At 43.7% G+C, this 18,803-nt stretch overlaps 1 protein-coding gene across 3 annotated transcripts in view; it reads right to left on the minus strand.

Moving 5' to 3' along the window:
* The window catches only part of mtbp (MDM2 binding protein), a 56,205-nt gene that overhangs the window by 31,150 nt on the left and 6,252 nt on the right, over nucleotides 1-18,803 (minus strand). For all 3 annotated transcript variants that reach the window (XM_063186050.1, XM_063186035.1, XM_063186042.1), the window contains exons 5-10: nucleotides 18,240-18,298; nucleotides 17,310-17,454; nucleotides 14,538-14,652; nucleotides 12,543-12,668; nucleotides 6,661-6,755; nucleotides 4,918-4,984 (exon numbers count right to left, since the gene is read on the minus strand). In XM_063186050.1, coding sequence (XP_063042120.1) covers nucleotides 4,918-4,984; nucleotides 6,661-6,755; nucleotides 12,543-12,668; nucleotides 14,538-14,652; nucleotides 17,310-17,454; nucleotides 18,240-18,298 — 607 coding nt within the window. The remainder of the gene's footprint in view (nucleotides 1-4,917; nucleotides 4,985-6,660; nucleotides 6,756-12,542; nucleotides 12,669-14,537; nucleotides 14,653-17,309; nucleotides 17,455-18,239; nucleotides 18,299-18,803) is intronic.

Raw genomic sequence — 18,803 nt, forward strand, 5'->3', positions numbered from 1 at the left:
GACTTACAACTATTATTTTTCAGGGTATTGGTTACAGTCCCTGGAGCAATTTGGGTGTAGGTGCCTTGCTCAAGGGCACTTCAGCCATGGATGGAGGTGTAGGGAGAAGTCAGGGGGGATTCGAACCGGCAACTCCTAGATTGAAAGACCAACTCTCTAACCACTAGGCCACGGCTACCCAATTTCACCAGATTATCTTGCTCTTCACAGTACTTTGAACTACCATACATTATTAAACTTTCATGGAAGATGTTTTTTTTGTTTCACACCATGACACCAATAAAATGCTATGGTATAGTGTGCTGGAATTCAGGCCTCTAAATTAACTTTATTGATCACCAGCCAATATGGCTGTTAATCTTACTAGTCAAACATACCACCAGTCTGGGCCTTGTTTCCGGATAACGATGGTTCTTAGCCTTACGTGTGTCGTTAACCAGTGATCCTACGAATGTTCTTAGATTTCCTACGACTGTTTCCCAAAGACACTCGTACATGAACGTGCGTGCACAGCCTCTAAGATCATTCGTAGCGTCGCTCTTAAGGATCGCTGTCCACATATGTGGTGCTGAAGTGTCCTCGGAGTGAACTGCGCCGTCATGCTGCTAAACCATTTACAAAATGTAAGGCGTGTGTCAGTATCAAAAGTTGTTTTCTATAAGGGTGGGACTACATTTGTAGCAGTTTGCAACTATCGACAGGAGTTGTTGTTGGCAAATGAAATAAAATGCACACACACAATGAAATCATGCAAAACCATGAGCTACGCCGTTAAACCAGACAAAGTGCGTGCAGTTGGCTACCGTGCTTAATATTTAAGGAGACAAGTAGGCCTATTAGTTCCAAATTGGGATGCGCATTTGGGGAGCGGCGCGCAAAGTAGGCCTACCGCGCACTCAAGGCTTTAACAACTGTGAGGAACATTTTGCACGGCAGTCTGCTGTTATTAAAACAAAAAATCTACACGAATCCCCATCGCTGCCTTTTTTGTCATAGTTTACCCTTATCCTACAACTATCGTGTCTTTTCGGCGTCGCCTTCCCTTTTAGGGTACTTGAAAATGAAAGAGGGCGCAACGACTCGCTCACCGTTTTTCTTTTTTTTTAATGTTTCGGTAGTGGCCCTCCCGACATCACCACTCTTGTCTCTGGTCGCCGAAGCCCCTATTTATTTTGCGTGTGGATGCCTTGTTCTTGTTCACGAAGCACCCACACAAATTATGATTGATCACAGTTTAATAATGCCCTGATTTATCAAACACAGCTGAACTATTTTGCTGCCAGTAAAATATTTTCCTAACACATTGCTTTTATTTTATACACTTACACAATTAATGTTACCTTCTTATTTTCGTTACAGTGTCAACTGTGGTGCCATGATATTTACACTCCCGTCTTAAAACATCAACTTGAAGCGCAAGTTTCCTCTTTTCCTGTGGGTGTCTCCACTGTGCCATGCCACTCGCGTCTTAAAACAGCAATCTTATGCGCAAGTTTCTTCTTTTCCCTTCATATCCTGTGGGTGTCTCCACTGTGCCATGCCGTTACGATCAATCTTAGCAATCTTAAGACTACTCCAGATCACTCGTGGATTTCTCTTAGAGTTACGTGTCAACCTGCGATGGTTCTTTGCTAAGTTGGCTTTGGGAAACGCTCCGTGAGCTCTATGATGGTGTTATGTGCGAACTTAAGTAGCACGTAGCGTTAAGTAGTACTTAAGGCCCTTTCGGAAACGAGGCCCTGGCTAGTAAGTTATCCTATGTACCAGCCAAACAGAGCATTTGCTCACTTGGGGGGTGTTAAGGAGCTGGAATCGAGTATGAAATTGAAGCATTTGCTTATTATTTTTTGGCTGTAGAAGGTATATGTAGGGACATTTATAATTTGATTATATAATACAGATGCATTTCAGTGATTTTTATGAACAAAAAGTTGAATTGCAATGATTCTTACATCATTTCCCCCAATATTAATAAATGGTGATGTTGTCACCTACTGTGAAGAAGTATCAGCAGATTGTAGAGAAAAAGATAAAGACAGGTGTTATCTAGGCTAGGATAATATCAGGTTAATATTATTACCTTGGGGGCTAACATCAAAATCACACTTGCATCCATTCAGTAGCCTACACGTCATGTGGCTCTACCATTGACAGTATACAGCTCCAGGCCTTTTTATTAGAATACCATGAAAAAGTTGATTTATTTCCATAATTCCATCAATAATGTTAAACTGTCATGGATTGTAGATTCATGGCCCAGTTTTTTAACTATTCCAATCATTATTTTTTTCTTTTTATATACGTTGGCCTTCCAGCTCAAAAAACCCATGAATTGGGGAATTCGCATTATTAGAATATTGTTATAAAATCACATTTTTCTTCATCAAAATTCGGGTCACATTATATCAGTTGAAATTTGGTACTTTCTTCATAACATGCAATGGTCAATACTTGGTTAGGACATTCTCTGTCTTCATAATGGCCATGATGCGTTTAACATTGAAGTCAATGGAAAAACAGTGCATGGCAGTTATGGAAGCCCAGATATCCTTGATGCTTTGCTGTCAGCTGTTCTTGTTTGTTGACCTGGTGTCCCACACTTCCCTCTTCAATATACCCTGTAGATTTCCATGCCACGTTTTGGCGCTAACTCACCAGTTTAATTCTAAATAACCAGAAATGAATCCCCATTGAAAATGAATGGGGTTTAATTTCTGTTGAGTTAGAATTAAACTGGTGAGTTAACACCAAAACGTGGCATGGAAATCTTCGGGTATATTGAAGAGGGAAGTGTGGGACACCAGGTCAGCTATACAAAAACAGCTGACGGCAAAGCATCAAGGATATCTGGCCTTCCATTACTCCCATGCACTGTTTCTGCCATTGACTTCAATGTTAAACGCATCATGGCCGTTATTATTAATAATATTAAGACAGAGAGAGTCCTAACCAAGTATTGAACATTGCATGTTGTGTAGAAAGTACCAAAGTTCAACTGATTTGATGTGCACTGATGTGAAACAAATTTTGATGAAGAAAATTGTGATTTTATTACAATATTCTAATGATGTGAATTCCCCAATTCATGTTTTATTTGAGCTGGAAGACCAAAATGTGTAAAAATAAACAATTTAATGATTGGAATAGTTAAAAAACTGGGCCATGAATCTACAATCCATGACAGTTTAACATTATTGATGGAATTATGGAAATAAATCAACTTTTTCATGGTATTCTAATAAAAAGGCCTGGAGCTGTATTCTATTTAATGTCAATGGGCTCTACTGATGGACGAGGGCTAATGGCCACTTGGAACTTCCACAGTAACTTTTGAGGTGCATGCACCAATGATACAGTAACCTTGGCATGCACGCTTCTTTTTTCCCACTTCTCTACATATTGGCCTATCTACCGTCATTTGCCGTCATGAGTTGGCTATTGTTCAGTGTTCTGCACATACATGATGACAGGATCATATATTTTATTAATAGATTGCCATACGTGATTACGGACAGTTCTAGTCGTGGAGTCATGCATATTTTGGTATGACGCACAAGACCTGTTACACCTGTTCACAGAATGGGCCACGACTCCAGTATTCCTATGTCTTTATACGGTGTCATGGTAGATTACGGATGTACTCCGAGAACAACCGTTAGAACTATCGCTTTATTTCCCCCAGTTAAAATGATCCAACGCAAAGGGAAACCAAATTTAGTTCGCTGCTAATCTGCTAATTTATAGCGCAGTAATAGTCAGCAGTCGACCACATTTTCTCATTCGGAAGTAATCTCGTTTCGGTCCAATATCAAAAAAGTACCAACATATTGCCGTCAAATACGGCGAAACATTGGGTGAACCATTTATGTTCAGGACTAGACCTCGAGCTTTATTTATTTTCATAAGTTTACGGATTTAGCAACTGGACGCAATTCACTATTCCCATTGAGGCTACCTTTCTCAAAGCCCATTTACCTTTGAAACGGTGATTTTGACGGTGCTCACTTGTAAAACTACAGCGACAGCACCAAGATGGATAATATATGATGACAGGAGGACACTTGTGTCAGAGATTATAGGAGTAGTCTCTCTGCTTGTGTGTCTTCGAAGCAAACTTTCTATCTGCAGCTGATACCTCGACTCGAGCGGAGCGACAACAAATGAAGACCCCTAAACCAGCGCTCTGATTGGTCAATATTTCCCCCCCACACGTTGCTGGCCAATGGAAAAGCCAGCGCGAGAGTTGCAAGCAGAGCCATATCTACGGCTCTGGCTGGTTGCAAGTCTACAGAGAAATATAATATATAAGGGCCCGTGAAAACACTTTGCTATTGGTTTTTCCCGTATTTTGAAGTGACAGCGCCGTAGTTTGATGTCAAAATCCGTATCTGCTACACAAAATGCGTAATGGTCGGCAGGTATGCAACATCAGCAGACAACTAGCAATACTTGGAGTAGGCCTATGTTAAAAAAATAAATAAACGTAAACAAACACTGCCCCCATTAGAATAGCTCATAGCTCATAGAATATCTCGGAAAGGGCTGAGCCGAAAAATGTGGCATCACTGGGTACTGACAGGTCAAGGGTAGCGTGAGCAATACAACAGCATATTGAAATTGACTGAAGCAGTCCTTTAAAGAGTGCGTCCACGCGTTGCTACTCACGGGAAAAAAGTGTGTACCGATATATTCCAGCAATGCGAGACCGGAGTCTGCAAAATGTCACCTTGCTTCTCGCTCACTCGCGCAAAAGTTTAGCACTTTTCACTTAGACCAATATCCTTTTGTACAGTACAAAGCAATGTTGGTCCAAGTTAGAACTGTTTAACTTTCGCACAACGTGTGAGCAAGAAGCGACATGAATGAAGACGCCTCAAGTCTATGATGTGTGCACCCCTACTACTCTACCTGGCTTACCTTTCCCCGCAGAGTGGCCAGCTGATCCAGCAGCATCTGGGCTCTGGTGGAGCTGGAGGACAGGTCACTGGGGCACAGGAGGGTTAAGGTACACCAAGGACAGGTACGGTGGTTGTGTGGTATGGTGTGTGTGTGTGTGTGTGTGTGTGTGTGTGTGTGTGTGTGTTGGGCGGGGGGGGGTTAGTGCATAGCTGCAATAGCATAGCTTGCAATCATTCAATGCCTACATTTCAAAAATACAATAAAATCAACACTTGTCACAAAAATCCAAGGTATTGCAAACAAACTTTTGATAAGTATGCCTTGATGTGAAGAGAGAAAATTGCCAACAGGAAAAAAGGCCTAATGGCCTAATTTAGAGATCAAATGTATCAAATATTTACCAGTTAAGTTAAAGTCTGGCTTGAGAAAGTAAAACATGCATTCCTCCTGTCTGTCAAGTGAAAACAGGGCAATGTCAGGTGATTCATTAACTCATCTACCTGCCTGGTGGGTATGTGCGATATACACAGCGGGATCAGCTGGCGGCTATGATCAAATATTTACTCTTCATAACCGGGTCCGACCTCTCACTTCACATCTTAACAGACAAGTCTGCACTGAAGCCATGTATATTTTAATACCAGCGTGGGCAGCAAACAGGTTCTGAAGCAGCCGGTTGTGTGTTGAAAAGGAGAGCTGCTCCTTTGGCCTCTCCCTTAGCCACGCAGGGCAGCATTGCACAGCACACACAGCACAGCACAGCACACCCCCTCAGGACAGCAACACAGTAGCACTCCCATGCTGCATAATTACTGATAGGCACAGCATGATCAAACAGACTTAACCCCCGTGTGTGTGTCTGTGTGTCTGTGTGTGTGTGTGTGTGTGTGTGTGTGTGTGTGTAGGCGTGGCAGATAGCAGAGATGTTCTCTCGCTCACGCTCTAGCTCTCGCACTGTAGCTCTCACGCTCTCTCTCTTTCTCACACACACACACACACACACACACACACACACACACACACACACGGGCCCACCACCTCTGCTCAATCATTAGCCTTAAGACTAAAGTTCAGAACAGCCCCCCCACCCACCCGCCCAACACACACACACACACACAGACCCCCACACACACACACACACACACACACACACACACACACACACACACACAGACACACAGACACACAGACAGACAGACACAAACACAAACACAGACAGACAGACACAAACACCTGCACACGTACTCACAGACGCACACACAGCGCGAGAGCAGACACTGTGCCAGACTGAGGAACCTAAACCCAGACGCTAAGGGAAATGATCATGTCTGTCTAGTCCATTGAGCCCATCTTCCCTTTTTTTCCTCTTTTCTTTCTTGGCCATCAGACAAAGTGAGGACTGTGGCCAAGGAGATTTCTTTTTTTGGCAGAGGGCTTCAAGTGTAATGTTTCAAAACATCCTGTTTTCACCGCAGGGGTTGAAGTTGCTAAAAACTGTGTTTACTCCTACTACGGTACAGCGTATGATTCAGAAAGCAGCACACAAAACACACAAGCTTTGGAGTGTATGCGTGTGTATGTGTGTGTGTGTGTGTGTGTGTGTGTGCGTGTGTGTGTGTCCTTGAACCCACACACTGCATTCTAAAACAGTACATTCTCCAATGAACAAAGACTCCCATGAAGAGAAGCGTACCCTGTTACTGCACTCCTCTCTCTGCATACAGACAGACAGAGCAGAGGGTTTGCTGGAAGGAAGGATACAGCTGAAACTCTGTACTGGATAATGAGTACGCTGGCAGATCCGCCACCAGCACTACCTGCAACAGGGTCAAGGCAGGCTGGTAGTAGTGGAAGACCTGAGAGAGAGAGAGAGAGAGAGAGAGAGAGAGAGAGAGAGAGAGAGAGAGAGAGAGAGAGAGAGAGAGAGAGAGAGAGAGAGAGAGAGAGAGATAGAGAGAGAGAGATAGATAGAGAGAGAGACTCATCTATTAATTCATTGTCAAACTACTTACTTGTCATCACCACATTACCACACCAACCTCACCCCCACAAAACATGGGGGGGGGAAGAGAGAGAGAGAGAGAGAGAGAGAGAGAGAGAGAGAGAGAGAGAGAGAGAGAGAGAGAGAGAGAGAGAGAGAGATGAGAAAGAGAGAGAGAGAGAGAGAGAGAGAGAGAGAGAGAGAGAGAGAGAGAGAGAGAGAATGGGCAAACACACAACAGTGATTTGGACACCATAACACTCATCACCAGCCACAGAATGACTCAATCCCCAGCAGGTCAGCTGAGCCCCACTGGAGGGCTAAGGGTCAGTACAGCATGAGCCATGGGATGACTCTGCAGATGTGGGTTAAAGGGGATTGCTGTTGAAAGGATGCTTCAATCTCATGACAGCGCTCAGTGATTTCCAATAATTTGCAGATTTACATCTCAGACGTGAGCCTGGGTACCACCATACTTCTTGTGACACTGCGCCCAAATGTTGTGACGAGGTGGGTAATCCTTCCATTTCACATGCAAGCCAATGACATTTGAACATCTCCAATAGCTTGAGTTAGGCGGATTTACACCGAGGACATACTAGATCCATCACTGGCCCCACTGTTATCCAAGTCAGGGGAAAGGGTGAAAAGTGTAATATACGAGAAGGGTCACTCCCATTGGATCCTATTGTTCCCTCAAACATGTGCAGTTCCAGCTAGAGTCTCTGATGAAGGCCTAGTGCCAAAACGTCGGCACGCCAAAAAAGTGGTGAAACCGTAAAGCTGCAGGGTTGTGCTCTTCCTCTGACAACTGGAGATCAACTTCATAAATACATATTTCCAGTTAAGAACTGTGGTTGTTGTTCTTAGGAGGAAGTATTGTCAAGTTCTTTGGGTTTTTAGTTTTTCCATCAGGGCAGAAGATTTTAAACTGCACTTGGCGTCTCATACGGCTTGCATGACTACATAGCATACAGTAGTAATAATCTACAGGCGCCAAAAATCTAATTATGGCCTTTTTTATGACTAGTTTCGAAAGCAATAGTAATATTGCAGAGGGTAAATTATTTTTTTTTTTAAATGTAGCCAAGTTATTTTTGGCAGCTCTATTAAAATCCGTTAATTTTTCGATTGCCGACAGAGGCATTGGATGGACATGGTAGGGGTGTAAATAATAATCCATATGTATCAATTAGAGATGTACAGGATCCAAGATCCGGTTCCGGATCCGGCAGGATAACAGGGTTTTTCAGACTATCCGGATCCGGCAGGATCTTAAGCAGTGGATCCGGTATCCGGCAGTTACCTAAAAATCAGGATCTGGGGCATCTCTACTTTTTACGTAGTCTAGGCTTTTCAGTCCGTCTTTCACAACCCCAATCGCTGCATGGAGTGAAAGCCCTTTGGGAGCGGTCGTTGAAGGAAGTGTGGCAGTAAGCCAATGAGTCTTAAAAATAGATTGCGCCAACATAATAAAAAAGGCCCGCGTGTGCAAGTTGGCTATGTGTTTCAACCCTTTCGTAGGATCCGGTATCCGGTTTCGGATCCGGCAGGATCTTAAGCAGTGGATCCGGTATCCGGCAGGATCCTAAAAATCAGGATCCAGTGCATCTCTAGTATCAATGGATCCATCCTACGGCTGACGATCGAATCGAATCAAATCATGTCATATCGTGGGACATTCTTAAGTATCGAAAATAATCGAATCACTGGCCCATGCCCAATGACCTAGCTCCATAACATAATAGAAGTGGAATAGTAATTGGAAAAAATAAAATCGAATCGTACCATATCCTGGGCATTCTTAGGTATCAAAAAGTCATTGAATCGATATTGAATCATATCATTATGGCCCGTCTTCTTGAAGTTCATGGACTTTGTACTTGGGATAGTCTGGATAAAGATGCAGCCAGTTGTCGGGCATTGGAATGGTTAAAGACAATGTTTTTTTAATTTTTTTTATAACAATCATCTGACGCTGACGTTAGCACTTGCAGGAGGAGGGCACCAACACTCCTACTTTTTAACACTCCTGACTCCTAGTGAAATTGATTACATCAGTTTTCTCTCTCTCTCTCTCAAAATGGAGCAAGGAACTGAGAGACCTTTTGCTCCTGCTCTCTGAGCAACCCTACTTTAACACGCCGCTGATCGATGAAAACACAGCTCTTGTTCGACCGCAATCAGTCATAGCCGGCAGAGGCTCAGTCCAACCCAGCAATCAACGACTTGATTAGAACAGCTCTCAAGAAGTGGTCCTCACTTGAATTGAGGAGACTTGCTGTTAGGAACAGGGAAAGAAAAACTGCCACTTGTATTGTGTGTGCAACTGTTCAGCGCAAATATACTGTAAGTCTTCAGGTTTAAATACAAGTAAACAGACAGGCGAGCTGTGCATCCCGTAATGTGAGAGCTCATGCTGGGGTCTAGCTCTGATGCCTGCAGTGGCCTTCAGTGTCTTGACAGGAGCAGCAGGAGAGTGGAGTGGCGTGGCATGGCGTGGCGTGGCGTGGAGTGGAGTGGTGTGTGGCGTGGCGTGGCGTGGCGTGGCGTGGCGTGGCGTGGCGTGGCGTGGCGTAGACTAGAGCAGTGTCAGCAGCAGTCAGGGGCAGACATGCAGTCTGTGGGCCGCCTCAGGTGGGGAGCAGTCACACACACACACACATGCGCACGCACACACACACACACGCGCGCGCACGCACACACACACACACGCACGCACACACACACACACGCACGCACAAACTCACTCACCCACACACACACAGACATATATACGTGCACGCACACACACACACACACACACACACACACACACACACACACACACACACACACACACACACACACGCACACACACACACGCACACACGCACACACGCACACACGGGGTGCAACCTTGCATCTTTCACTTGGGCTTGTGGCCTCACGTTTTGCTGATGCCCCGCCTCCGTGGAGAAAACAATTAGGTTTCCCTGCTGTCAATCTAGCCACAACAATTTTTTTGGGACTATTCTTCATTTATCATCCGGTTTGCAAATGAGAAAATGACATTACAACTTTAGTGAGATATTGAAATACAATGCTGTTGTCAGTGATGTCATCACAACATATTAGTTCCTGGTACGAGGCCACAAGCACAAGTGGAAGACGCATTGCAAGGTTGCACCCAAGGCTTAAGGTGGGGAGCGCTCAGTTAAACAGACATGTATGCACAGACTTTGGTGGTAGGAAGCACACACACGCTGGTGGCAACAAAAACAAAGACTCACATGTAGCACACACACGCGCGCGCACACAGACACACAGACACACACACACACACACACACACACAGGCCTCGGCCGGCAGCAAGCACAGCACACCGGGCCGCCGTCATTAATCTTCAGTGGAAAACTCATTAAGAAGAGCACTCAGGACTCTCACTGCTCTCCCCGCATGACAGCTGGGGACACCGTCCCCCTCCCCCCTCCCCCCCCACACACACACAAAAACAAAAAAGGAATCCCACATACACTGTCAACAGGAAACATAGAGAAGAAGGTGGGATTGGGATATGAGGGGGAGGGGCTTGATGGTGGTGCTGCATGCAGCGGAATGGTGGTGGGTGTTGCCTGTGTTGTAATGGTGGGCTGGGGGTTGGGGGGTTTTGATGGTCCACATAGCGGAATGGTGGTGGGTTTTTGCCTGTGCTGTACGTTGGGCTGGGGGATTTGCGGGGTTCGATGGCATTGGTGTGTGTGTGTGTGTGTATGTATTTAATTGTATACTGCATGTCTGTATCAGTATGTTAGTCTTTGTTTACTTAGTGTGTGTGTGTGTGTGTGTGTGTGTGTGTGTGTGTGTGTGTGTGTGTGTGTGTGTGTGTGTGTGTGTGTGTGTGTGTGTGTGTGTGTGTGTGTGTGTGATTACAGTCAATATCTTATTTATACGTTAGTCTAAGTAAGTGCACATTGGAGACTGCTCAAACGCAATTTGGAATCTTCAGTGTTAACCCCGTTGTTAGATTTTTGACAATAAAGTACTTCGACTTTGACTTCATGGTGGTGCTCCACATAGTAGAATATGGGTTTGTGGCTGCTGTGTTGTAATGCTGGAGCGGGGTTGGCATTGAGTGGTTTGATTGTGGAGCTCCACAATACACAGCTGAATGCTGGTGGGTTTGTGCCTGTGTTGCAATGCTGGGCTGCGAGCAGCTGTTGTGGGCGTTCTCTCCACACTAAAGTCCACGGCCGGGCCAGATGTGGAGGTGGACACACAGCACCAGTCAACAGCAGTGAGCCGCACTGCATGATGGGCCGCCTCAGAAGAGGGCCGAGGAGAACGGCTATGGCACAGGTGGTGGTGAGACACACTACGCAGCAACCCGCTGTGCTGTTAATAAACATCATTTCCATATCGCAATCAGGGGTAAAGGCTGAAAAAAAAATATGGCTATGTACATAACAAGAAGCCCATTGTTCTCAAATCAAGTGCCATTTGGGCTTCAGTCTTGCATTTCATTAACAATCTGTAAATGTTTTTGTTTTTCCCTCTGTGGGCCGCATCTAATGAACTGGCTCTGAAACAGCATAGCGAGGCCCGGTCTTACGGAGTTAGGAAAACAATCGACCTCGCTCTGCTGATGTCAGAGCTGAAGCCAGAGTCTAAAAACAGCACGGCCCTCTCCGCCTCTCCTCTTGGAGGAACAGCCTCATATATTGTGGATATTGGGCTCATTGGGAAAATGAGAGTCTGGCACAGAGTAACACAGTACAGTCTGGACATGGTATAGTGTCATTTTTGGACGGCCTTGTCCAGACTTTACTGTACTCTACTCTGTCGAGTGCTGCAAAAAAAAGAAAAAGAAAACAAAAAAGCCATCTCAAGCCTAGAATGCACTACCAGCCCATTGAAAGCCAGCCTGATCTCACAGAATTCTGTGGAATGCACACGGACCTTTGAGAGACCACAAGACTGTGGGAACATAGAGTTGTCAGAAAATATACTGTAGAGAAAGCACTTTCATCAAGGGAAACACTTCCGTGACCACAGCATGGAATTTTTGGCAAAATCCGTTAAACTGACACAGATTTCGTATCCCAAAGCTCCGTGTTCATTCCACGGAATTCTGTGAGATCATGTTGCGAAAGCAGTGCATTGTATAGCGTTTTATAGTACTCTGACATATGTTGCAGTGACATTTTGAAAAAAAAATCAGCCCAAATGCCTCAAGTCATTTCCAGCCCATTGAAAGCAGTGTATCGCATAGCGCACGACTCAGTCTAATGGAATGTTGAAAGTGCTTTGAGTCAACTACTGCGCTATATAAACAGTACATGTTATATAATATAATATATAATATAATATTGTATTGCATTGTAATGGCCCAATTGCTATTGAAGTGTAAAGAAATCCGGCACAATGTCCATTCCACCAACAAACTTTAATACAACGTTTCAGTCATCCGACCTTCTTCTTTCTTCTGGAAGAAGGTCGGATGACCGAAACGTTGTATTAAAGGTTTTTGGTGGAATGGACAGTGTGCGGGATTTCTTTACACTTGAATGACAAACCCACTGGGATAACATCCTACGCACCTGCCCAACTACAGGTGTGCAAAAGCATCTTTGTTGAAATGGCCTAATTGCTGAAAGATTTCTATATAGTCCTCAGGCCTCACCTCGGCTGTGAGCTGATGGTCCGTGTGCTTGTGGTTGTTGTTGCCCTCTGGAAGGACACTACTCAGAGAGCCTCCAGGCTGCATCCTCCTTAGGCTGAATCCATCAAATCTCACCTCCGAGGCCAACTACACGCAGAGAGAGAGAGAGAGAGAGAGAGAGAGAGAGAGAGAGAGAGAGAGAGAGAGAGAGAGAGAGAGAGAGAGAGAGAGAGAGAGAGAGAGGGAGCGAGAGAGAGAGAGAGAGAGAGACAGACAGACAGAGAGAGACAGAGACAGAGACAGAGACAGAGACAGACAGAGAAATAGAGTGAGATGAGGGATGGGGGAGCATTTTGCAGACCTTGTTAGCCTCTGGTTATCTGAGCAACCTGTTGCAATATCATGTAAGTCACCACACTGACCTTGAGGGCTGCTTCTACACTGGGTAAGGGATGTTAGCTGGTTAAAATTTTCTCTGCCGGTTAACCGCCCCGCCCCTGGTACCGCGTTGTATGGAAGGTCGATGTTGTGCGTAATGTGTGCCTGTGCGGGGTTCGCTGGCAAAGGAATTGTTTTTCTTCCAAAAAACAAAACCCTTGTTCCTCCACAAGTAGGCTAGTGGACAATGATTGGGGAAAATGTATAATACAAAAGGGCACGAACTAACATTGTGTGACAGGAACCTAACCATTCTGAACCACTCAAATGGGGGCATAACTGGTTTCATGGGTAGAGAAAGACACGAGACAGGGCAGGGTATCATAAAATGGCAATAATAGAATTTTCGGTTAACCGGTTAATGAGGTTCGGTACTCGGTAAAGATTTTTTTTTTTAAATGTCGCCATCCCTACACTGGGCCTTAACCTAAAACGATAGAGAAAATACAGCTCACTGACGTCATAAGAGCATAGGACGACAGTAATCACTCTCATTCAATATACTTTCTTTGGCCTTAACACACAGAACAGAGGAAAATTGTTCCACTTAGCACAGACGAACTACAGTGAACTCGCCTCCTTAAAACTTCTCCCACCTGGGTGACAGGTTACAGGTGACACTCGCCCCTCCTTCCACTTTTATTTACTTTTCCTGTTTTCTACTAGTACCAACACTGGTCAATCTTTTAGGTCACTAGAATCCATGCAGTCTACAGCAAGTCATCTTATCAGAACGGATCACATTGCACCTTGTTGGTTTCCGCTTACTGTGTAATGTATTGTGGATTTCCGCTTTTTTCTTGCAATGTATATTATCATGTGTGTACTGTAACTGTACATTTGTGAAAGCTGTGGGACACCTTAATAAATAGGACCAATAACAGTTGTAGTGGAACTGATTCTTTAACCCTTATGTTAGGGTGGCTACTAACAGCACTGTCAAACAATGCAAGCCACTCACTGCAACTTCAGGTACAGTAACTAACAGGCCCGGAGTAAAATAAATTTTGATTCTACCATCAAATCATATATCAAACCATGGATAAAGCAAGCAAGCAAGCAATAAAAATCAGCTTAAAATGCATTTTTCAGAGATTATGTGCAATTGCAATGTGAAATGCCAAATTGATTCAGTCCTTACCAAAACCTTTCTATAAAATCATTTTAAGTCAAATATCAAAGTCTAATAGCCACCATGATAGTGTGATAACAGTGCAGTGACAAGAGTGGTCTGTGAAGCCCGAGTACAATTATGTGGCGTGAACGCCCCCTTGTGGTCAACATCAGCACTTTATAAAATTCATTTCTGTTTCAGTTTCTCTTAAAGTTTTTCAGTAGTGAACTCCACAGACCCTGCTTTGGAGCTTGTGTGCAGATGTGAGACAGGATGGAGTGTGGAGATATCAAAGCTATGCAAAGACAGTGTTTGAACGTCTTTTGTGGGTAGATGTGCTAAATTAGGTAGGGATGCTGTGTGTGTGTGTGTGTGTGTGTGCGTGTGTGCGTGTGCATGTGTGCGTGTGTGGAGAGATGGAGCATGTGTGCATAGTAGATGTGTGTGTAGAATGCAATGGCCACCTTCTTCTCTCTGATGAGCACAGCTCCTCTCCACAGCTCTCTCTCGTCCAGGCAGCTCAGAACATCAGCACTCTCACACACACTGGCCATGAGATAAGTAGCCTCCTTCTGCCACCTGCCACACACCAATAAACACACACACACACACACACGCACGCACACACGCACGCACGCACGCACGCACGCACGCACACACACACACACACACACACACCTTGATTAATTAATAATTAGGGCTGCACGATATCAGAAAAAAAATCAAAACGCGATAACAGCATGCAATATCTCGATAACAATATTTAAACGATATCTAGAAATATAGCTGAATGTTTTTCTTGTCATTATCACTAGAGGTGCTCCGATCACCATTTTTTGGCCCGATCACCGATACCGATCACCAAAAATCTTTATCTGCCGATCACCGATCATTGCCGATCACAGAAATTATTTCCTATTTTTTTAATAGCCTATTAATTATCCTTATTGAATATTTCTGCCCATAAACCAATCAATCTTAATTTGCACATGTCGCTTTCACAATGTAGGCCTATTATTAGGCTATTACTATTATGATTATTATTATTATTGTTATTATTATTATTATTATTATTATTATTATTATTAGGCTATTATTATTATTATTATTATCTTTCAGCTCTTTCAGACTAGTGTTGGTAATAGGCCTATAGCCTACAAGTAAGTCTACAGTATTAATCAATTTATAAGTTATTGCATATAATTACTAAACTATTTAAGATTGAATTGAAACTGAAACATTACATCAATTTATAAGTTATTGCATATAATTACTTAACTATTTGAGATTGAATTGAAGCTCAGACACCTGGATCTCAGTCTCTCGTCTTCTGCATACGAGAAAAAACCCTGTCGCTTTAAATGAGCAGCCTCGTGAGGAGAGCCCCTCCCCTCTCTGTCACTCACTGTCCACAGCTGCAGTGCTCCGCGACCGTTCTGCTCTCTCCCTCTCACTTCTGTCGCCGTTTGGCGTTTCAGCGACTATCAAACTAATCGACTGACTGTCAATTACAACTTTGAAAACAATAACGTTGGCATGCTTGTGCGGACAACGTGAACTTGTCGCGTGCTGACCGAGGCAACTACACAGGTTATAACGTAAAATGGCTAACGGGCGAGAAGTAGTCTATCGCAAATTACATTGTGACTGAAACACTTGAGATTCTACATACACAAAACAAGAAAAAAAAACTTCAATTGAAAGAACAGGGAACACGCACAACACAGCGTGTCTGCGAGGAAAGCTCTTTCTCTGTAACACTGTCATAGAATGTAGAATTCCCTGCACAGACTCATTGAGTTTCACCGTCCATTCTCCCTAGTTGCTGTTTGGTGTTGCAGCGACTACAAAACTAATGAACTGGCTGTCCATTAGGCTACAACTTTAAAAACAATACAGTTGATGATTGTTTTGGAAACGTTTAGTTGTTGCGTGCTGACAGGCTGTAACTCAAAATAGTGAACATGGCGAGACTGACACGTCATTCACAAATTACAAGCGTCATGTAAACTGCGCATGGATCGGAAAATCAGATCATTGTTGATGCAGATATGATTATAAATGGTGAAAATGAAGGAGGGAATTCCAAAAAGTTAAAGACAAGTAAAGATGCCTTATTTTGGTGCAGCAGCTGTGCAGAGCCAGCACCTAGGCTACATGCAGGCAGCGCCAGGTGTAAAGGCGAAATGGTTGCGTGAGGAATTTAATATCTCTGGATCGGTTTTTTGATCGGCATGTTTTTCCGATCACCGATCAGGCTATTTTTGGCCATTATCGGCCGAGCATGATCGGCTGCCGAGCAATCGGAGCACCTCTAATTGTCACTAATTTGTCGGTCTGCGTGGGGTGTGTGGCTAGTAGGGATGCAAACAATTAATCGATTAATCGACTTTAATCGATCAATGCGTTAATCGATTAAAAAACATTAATCACAATTAATCGACAATTCAACTGACAAGAGACTCAAGTGAAATGGGTATGTGAAGAGTGTGTGTGAAGAGGGGTGTGAATAGTGGGAATATTTAAATCACCTTTGGATTAAAGAATTGAAATAGAATGAATTTAAATGTGGTATTATATCTCAATTTTTCATTAAAATTTTTAGAATTAGTAGGTTTTTTTTCGAGGAACGTTGAGATTTCGGGGGGAAAACACCGCTTATCAATTAATCGTAAGTCGATCGATAAGGCAATCAACTAATGATTAATGAATTAATCGATAATTTGCATCCCTAGTGGCTAGTTTGGTCATGGCGGGCTTCTTGCACATTTGTTGATATTCAGCTAGTGATTGGACTGCACAGAGAAGTTTTACTTGTTAGCGATAATTAATCATTTTTGCGATACGCATATCACCACTCTTGATATCGCGATTTCGATACATTTTCGATATATTGTGCAGCCCTATTAATAATTATACAATTATAAATAATATTTTACAATTACAACATGATTGGCTGTGCTGCACTGTACGCTTTACCCCTGTGTGTGCTTTAAGTGTTATAATAATATAATATAATAATATATAATATAATAATAATAACATTATTTATAGGTTGCAAAGAAATACCGGTAATCTCATATTTAAAAAAATTAAACAGTGAAAAACAGTGTCACTATTTATTAACATCCTTGGTGGGCACCTCAGAAGCCCCTGGGGAGCTACCTGGCGTCTGTGGGCACCACGTTTGGGGCTGCCTGGAGTAGTGTATGTGATGGCTGTGCGGTGCTGCTTACCCCTGTGTGTGCTCTGTGACCATGGACATCTTGGCTGAGTGCCAGGTCTGCAGGTGTTTCAGGGAGCCAATCAGAGGCAAGGAGAGCTTCATGGGCGGTGCCTCTTTGTCCATGCACACCAAAATCACATCCAAAAGCGCCCTACCTGTGTGCACGTACACAGACCAAGTTAGTGACACAAGGAGATAAAACAAATTCAACGGTGTGCATAACCACTAAAGGTCAAAACACTTTCTGGCTGATGCAAAACAATAAGCACAATAATGTGCGTAAAATCATCAAGAGAAAATGAAATAGGGAATTCATAGTGATTATGAATGACAGCGATATCATAGTACTAGGGCTGTAACGATACACTCAACTCACGATTCGGTTCGTATCACGATTCTTGACCTACGGTTCGATACACCCCACGATTTCTGAAATGTATCTCCACTGAAGTTTGGAAACACTATCACATCAAATCATAAGGTTGTTTTCTGGACTAATGGGTAATAGAAATTTGAAAGGGCGTATCACGATACTGCCTCCTTGTATCACCTTGTGCCTCCTGGGATACAGTATCGTGACTCTGTGTATCACGATTTCTCGGTTCGATACACTATCGTTACAGCCCTACATAGTACCGATATAGAAGTGAACGCACGGCTATGGGCTGATCATGTATTGACATATTGCTCATGCTGCACGGCTAAAACATGGAAAACACACTGTATATCGCCAATGACATCATCACACACACGCACGCACACGCACACACACACACACACACACACACACACACACACACACACACACACACTCCAATGCATTGTACCAAACAAGCAACGCGAATGGTGGAAAGACATCATAGCCAACAGATGCAGAGAGATAAACAGACGATGCAGAAGAGCTGGACTGGAGGGTGTGCTATGCTGGAGGAAAACCCACCTGGCGGGGGCAGCTTGTCGGCCAGCAGATGGACTCCATCAGCCCCCTCTTCCAGAAGCCTGGTGGAGGATCAGTCACACTCTTAAGAAGATGAGTTATAGCACTAGGCAGCGATGTTGATGAGTCATATATTACTAAGCATCAATGCAGATGAAAAACACTCGTAGAATGTCCCCTCCAACTACTACCATTATTACTACCACTACGTCAGCTGGCTTTTCTAAAAGCCTTATGTTTACCTATTAACTACGTAAATGTTTGTTAAAAAGGAAACAAGTTTTGGTTTGACGGTCACGACGTACATGAAATGCAGCATCCCACGTATGATGTGAAGAGGTTGTGTATCTGTTTCTCATCTGTATGTACACTGTTGTGTATTCTGTTTTGTCTAGTCATGAGTAGTCTCTTGTTCCGTCTGGTGCCTCGTGCTGCATCTGTCTGTCCATGTGAGTAACTGACTGTGGCGATAAGAACAGTTTATATTGGGCCAAAGCCAAACATCTCCAGAAGTGAGTTACATTTCCTCCCCTCGACCAGACATGTGGACTCGAGTCCAGTGACTTG

The sequence above is a fragment of the Engraulis encrasicolus genome, chromosome 2 (assembly GCF_034702125.1).
Source record: "Engraulis encrasicolus isolate BLACKSEA-1 chromosome 2, IST_EnEncr_1.0, whole genome shotgun sequence".
Taxonomy (NCBI): Eukaryota; Metazoa; Chordata; class Actinopteri; order Clupeiformes; family Engraulidae; genus Engraulis; species Engraulis encrasicolus.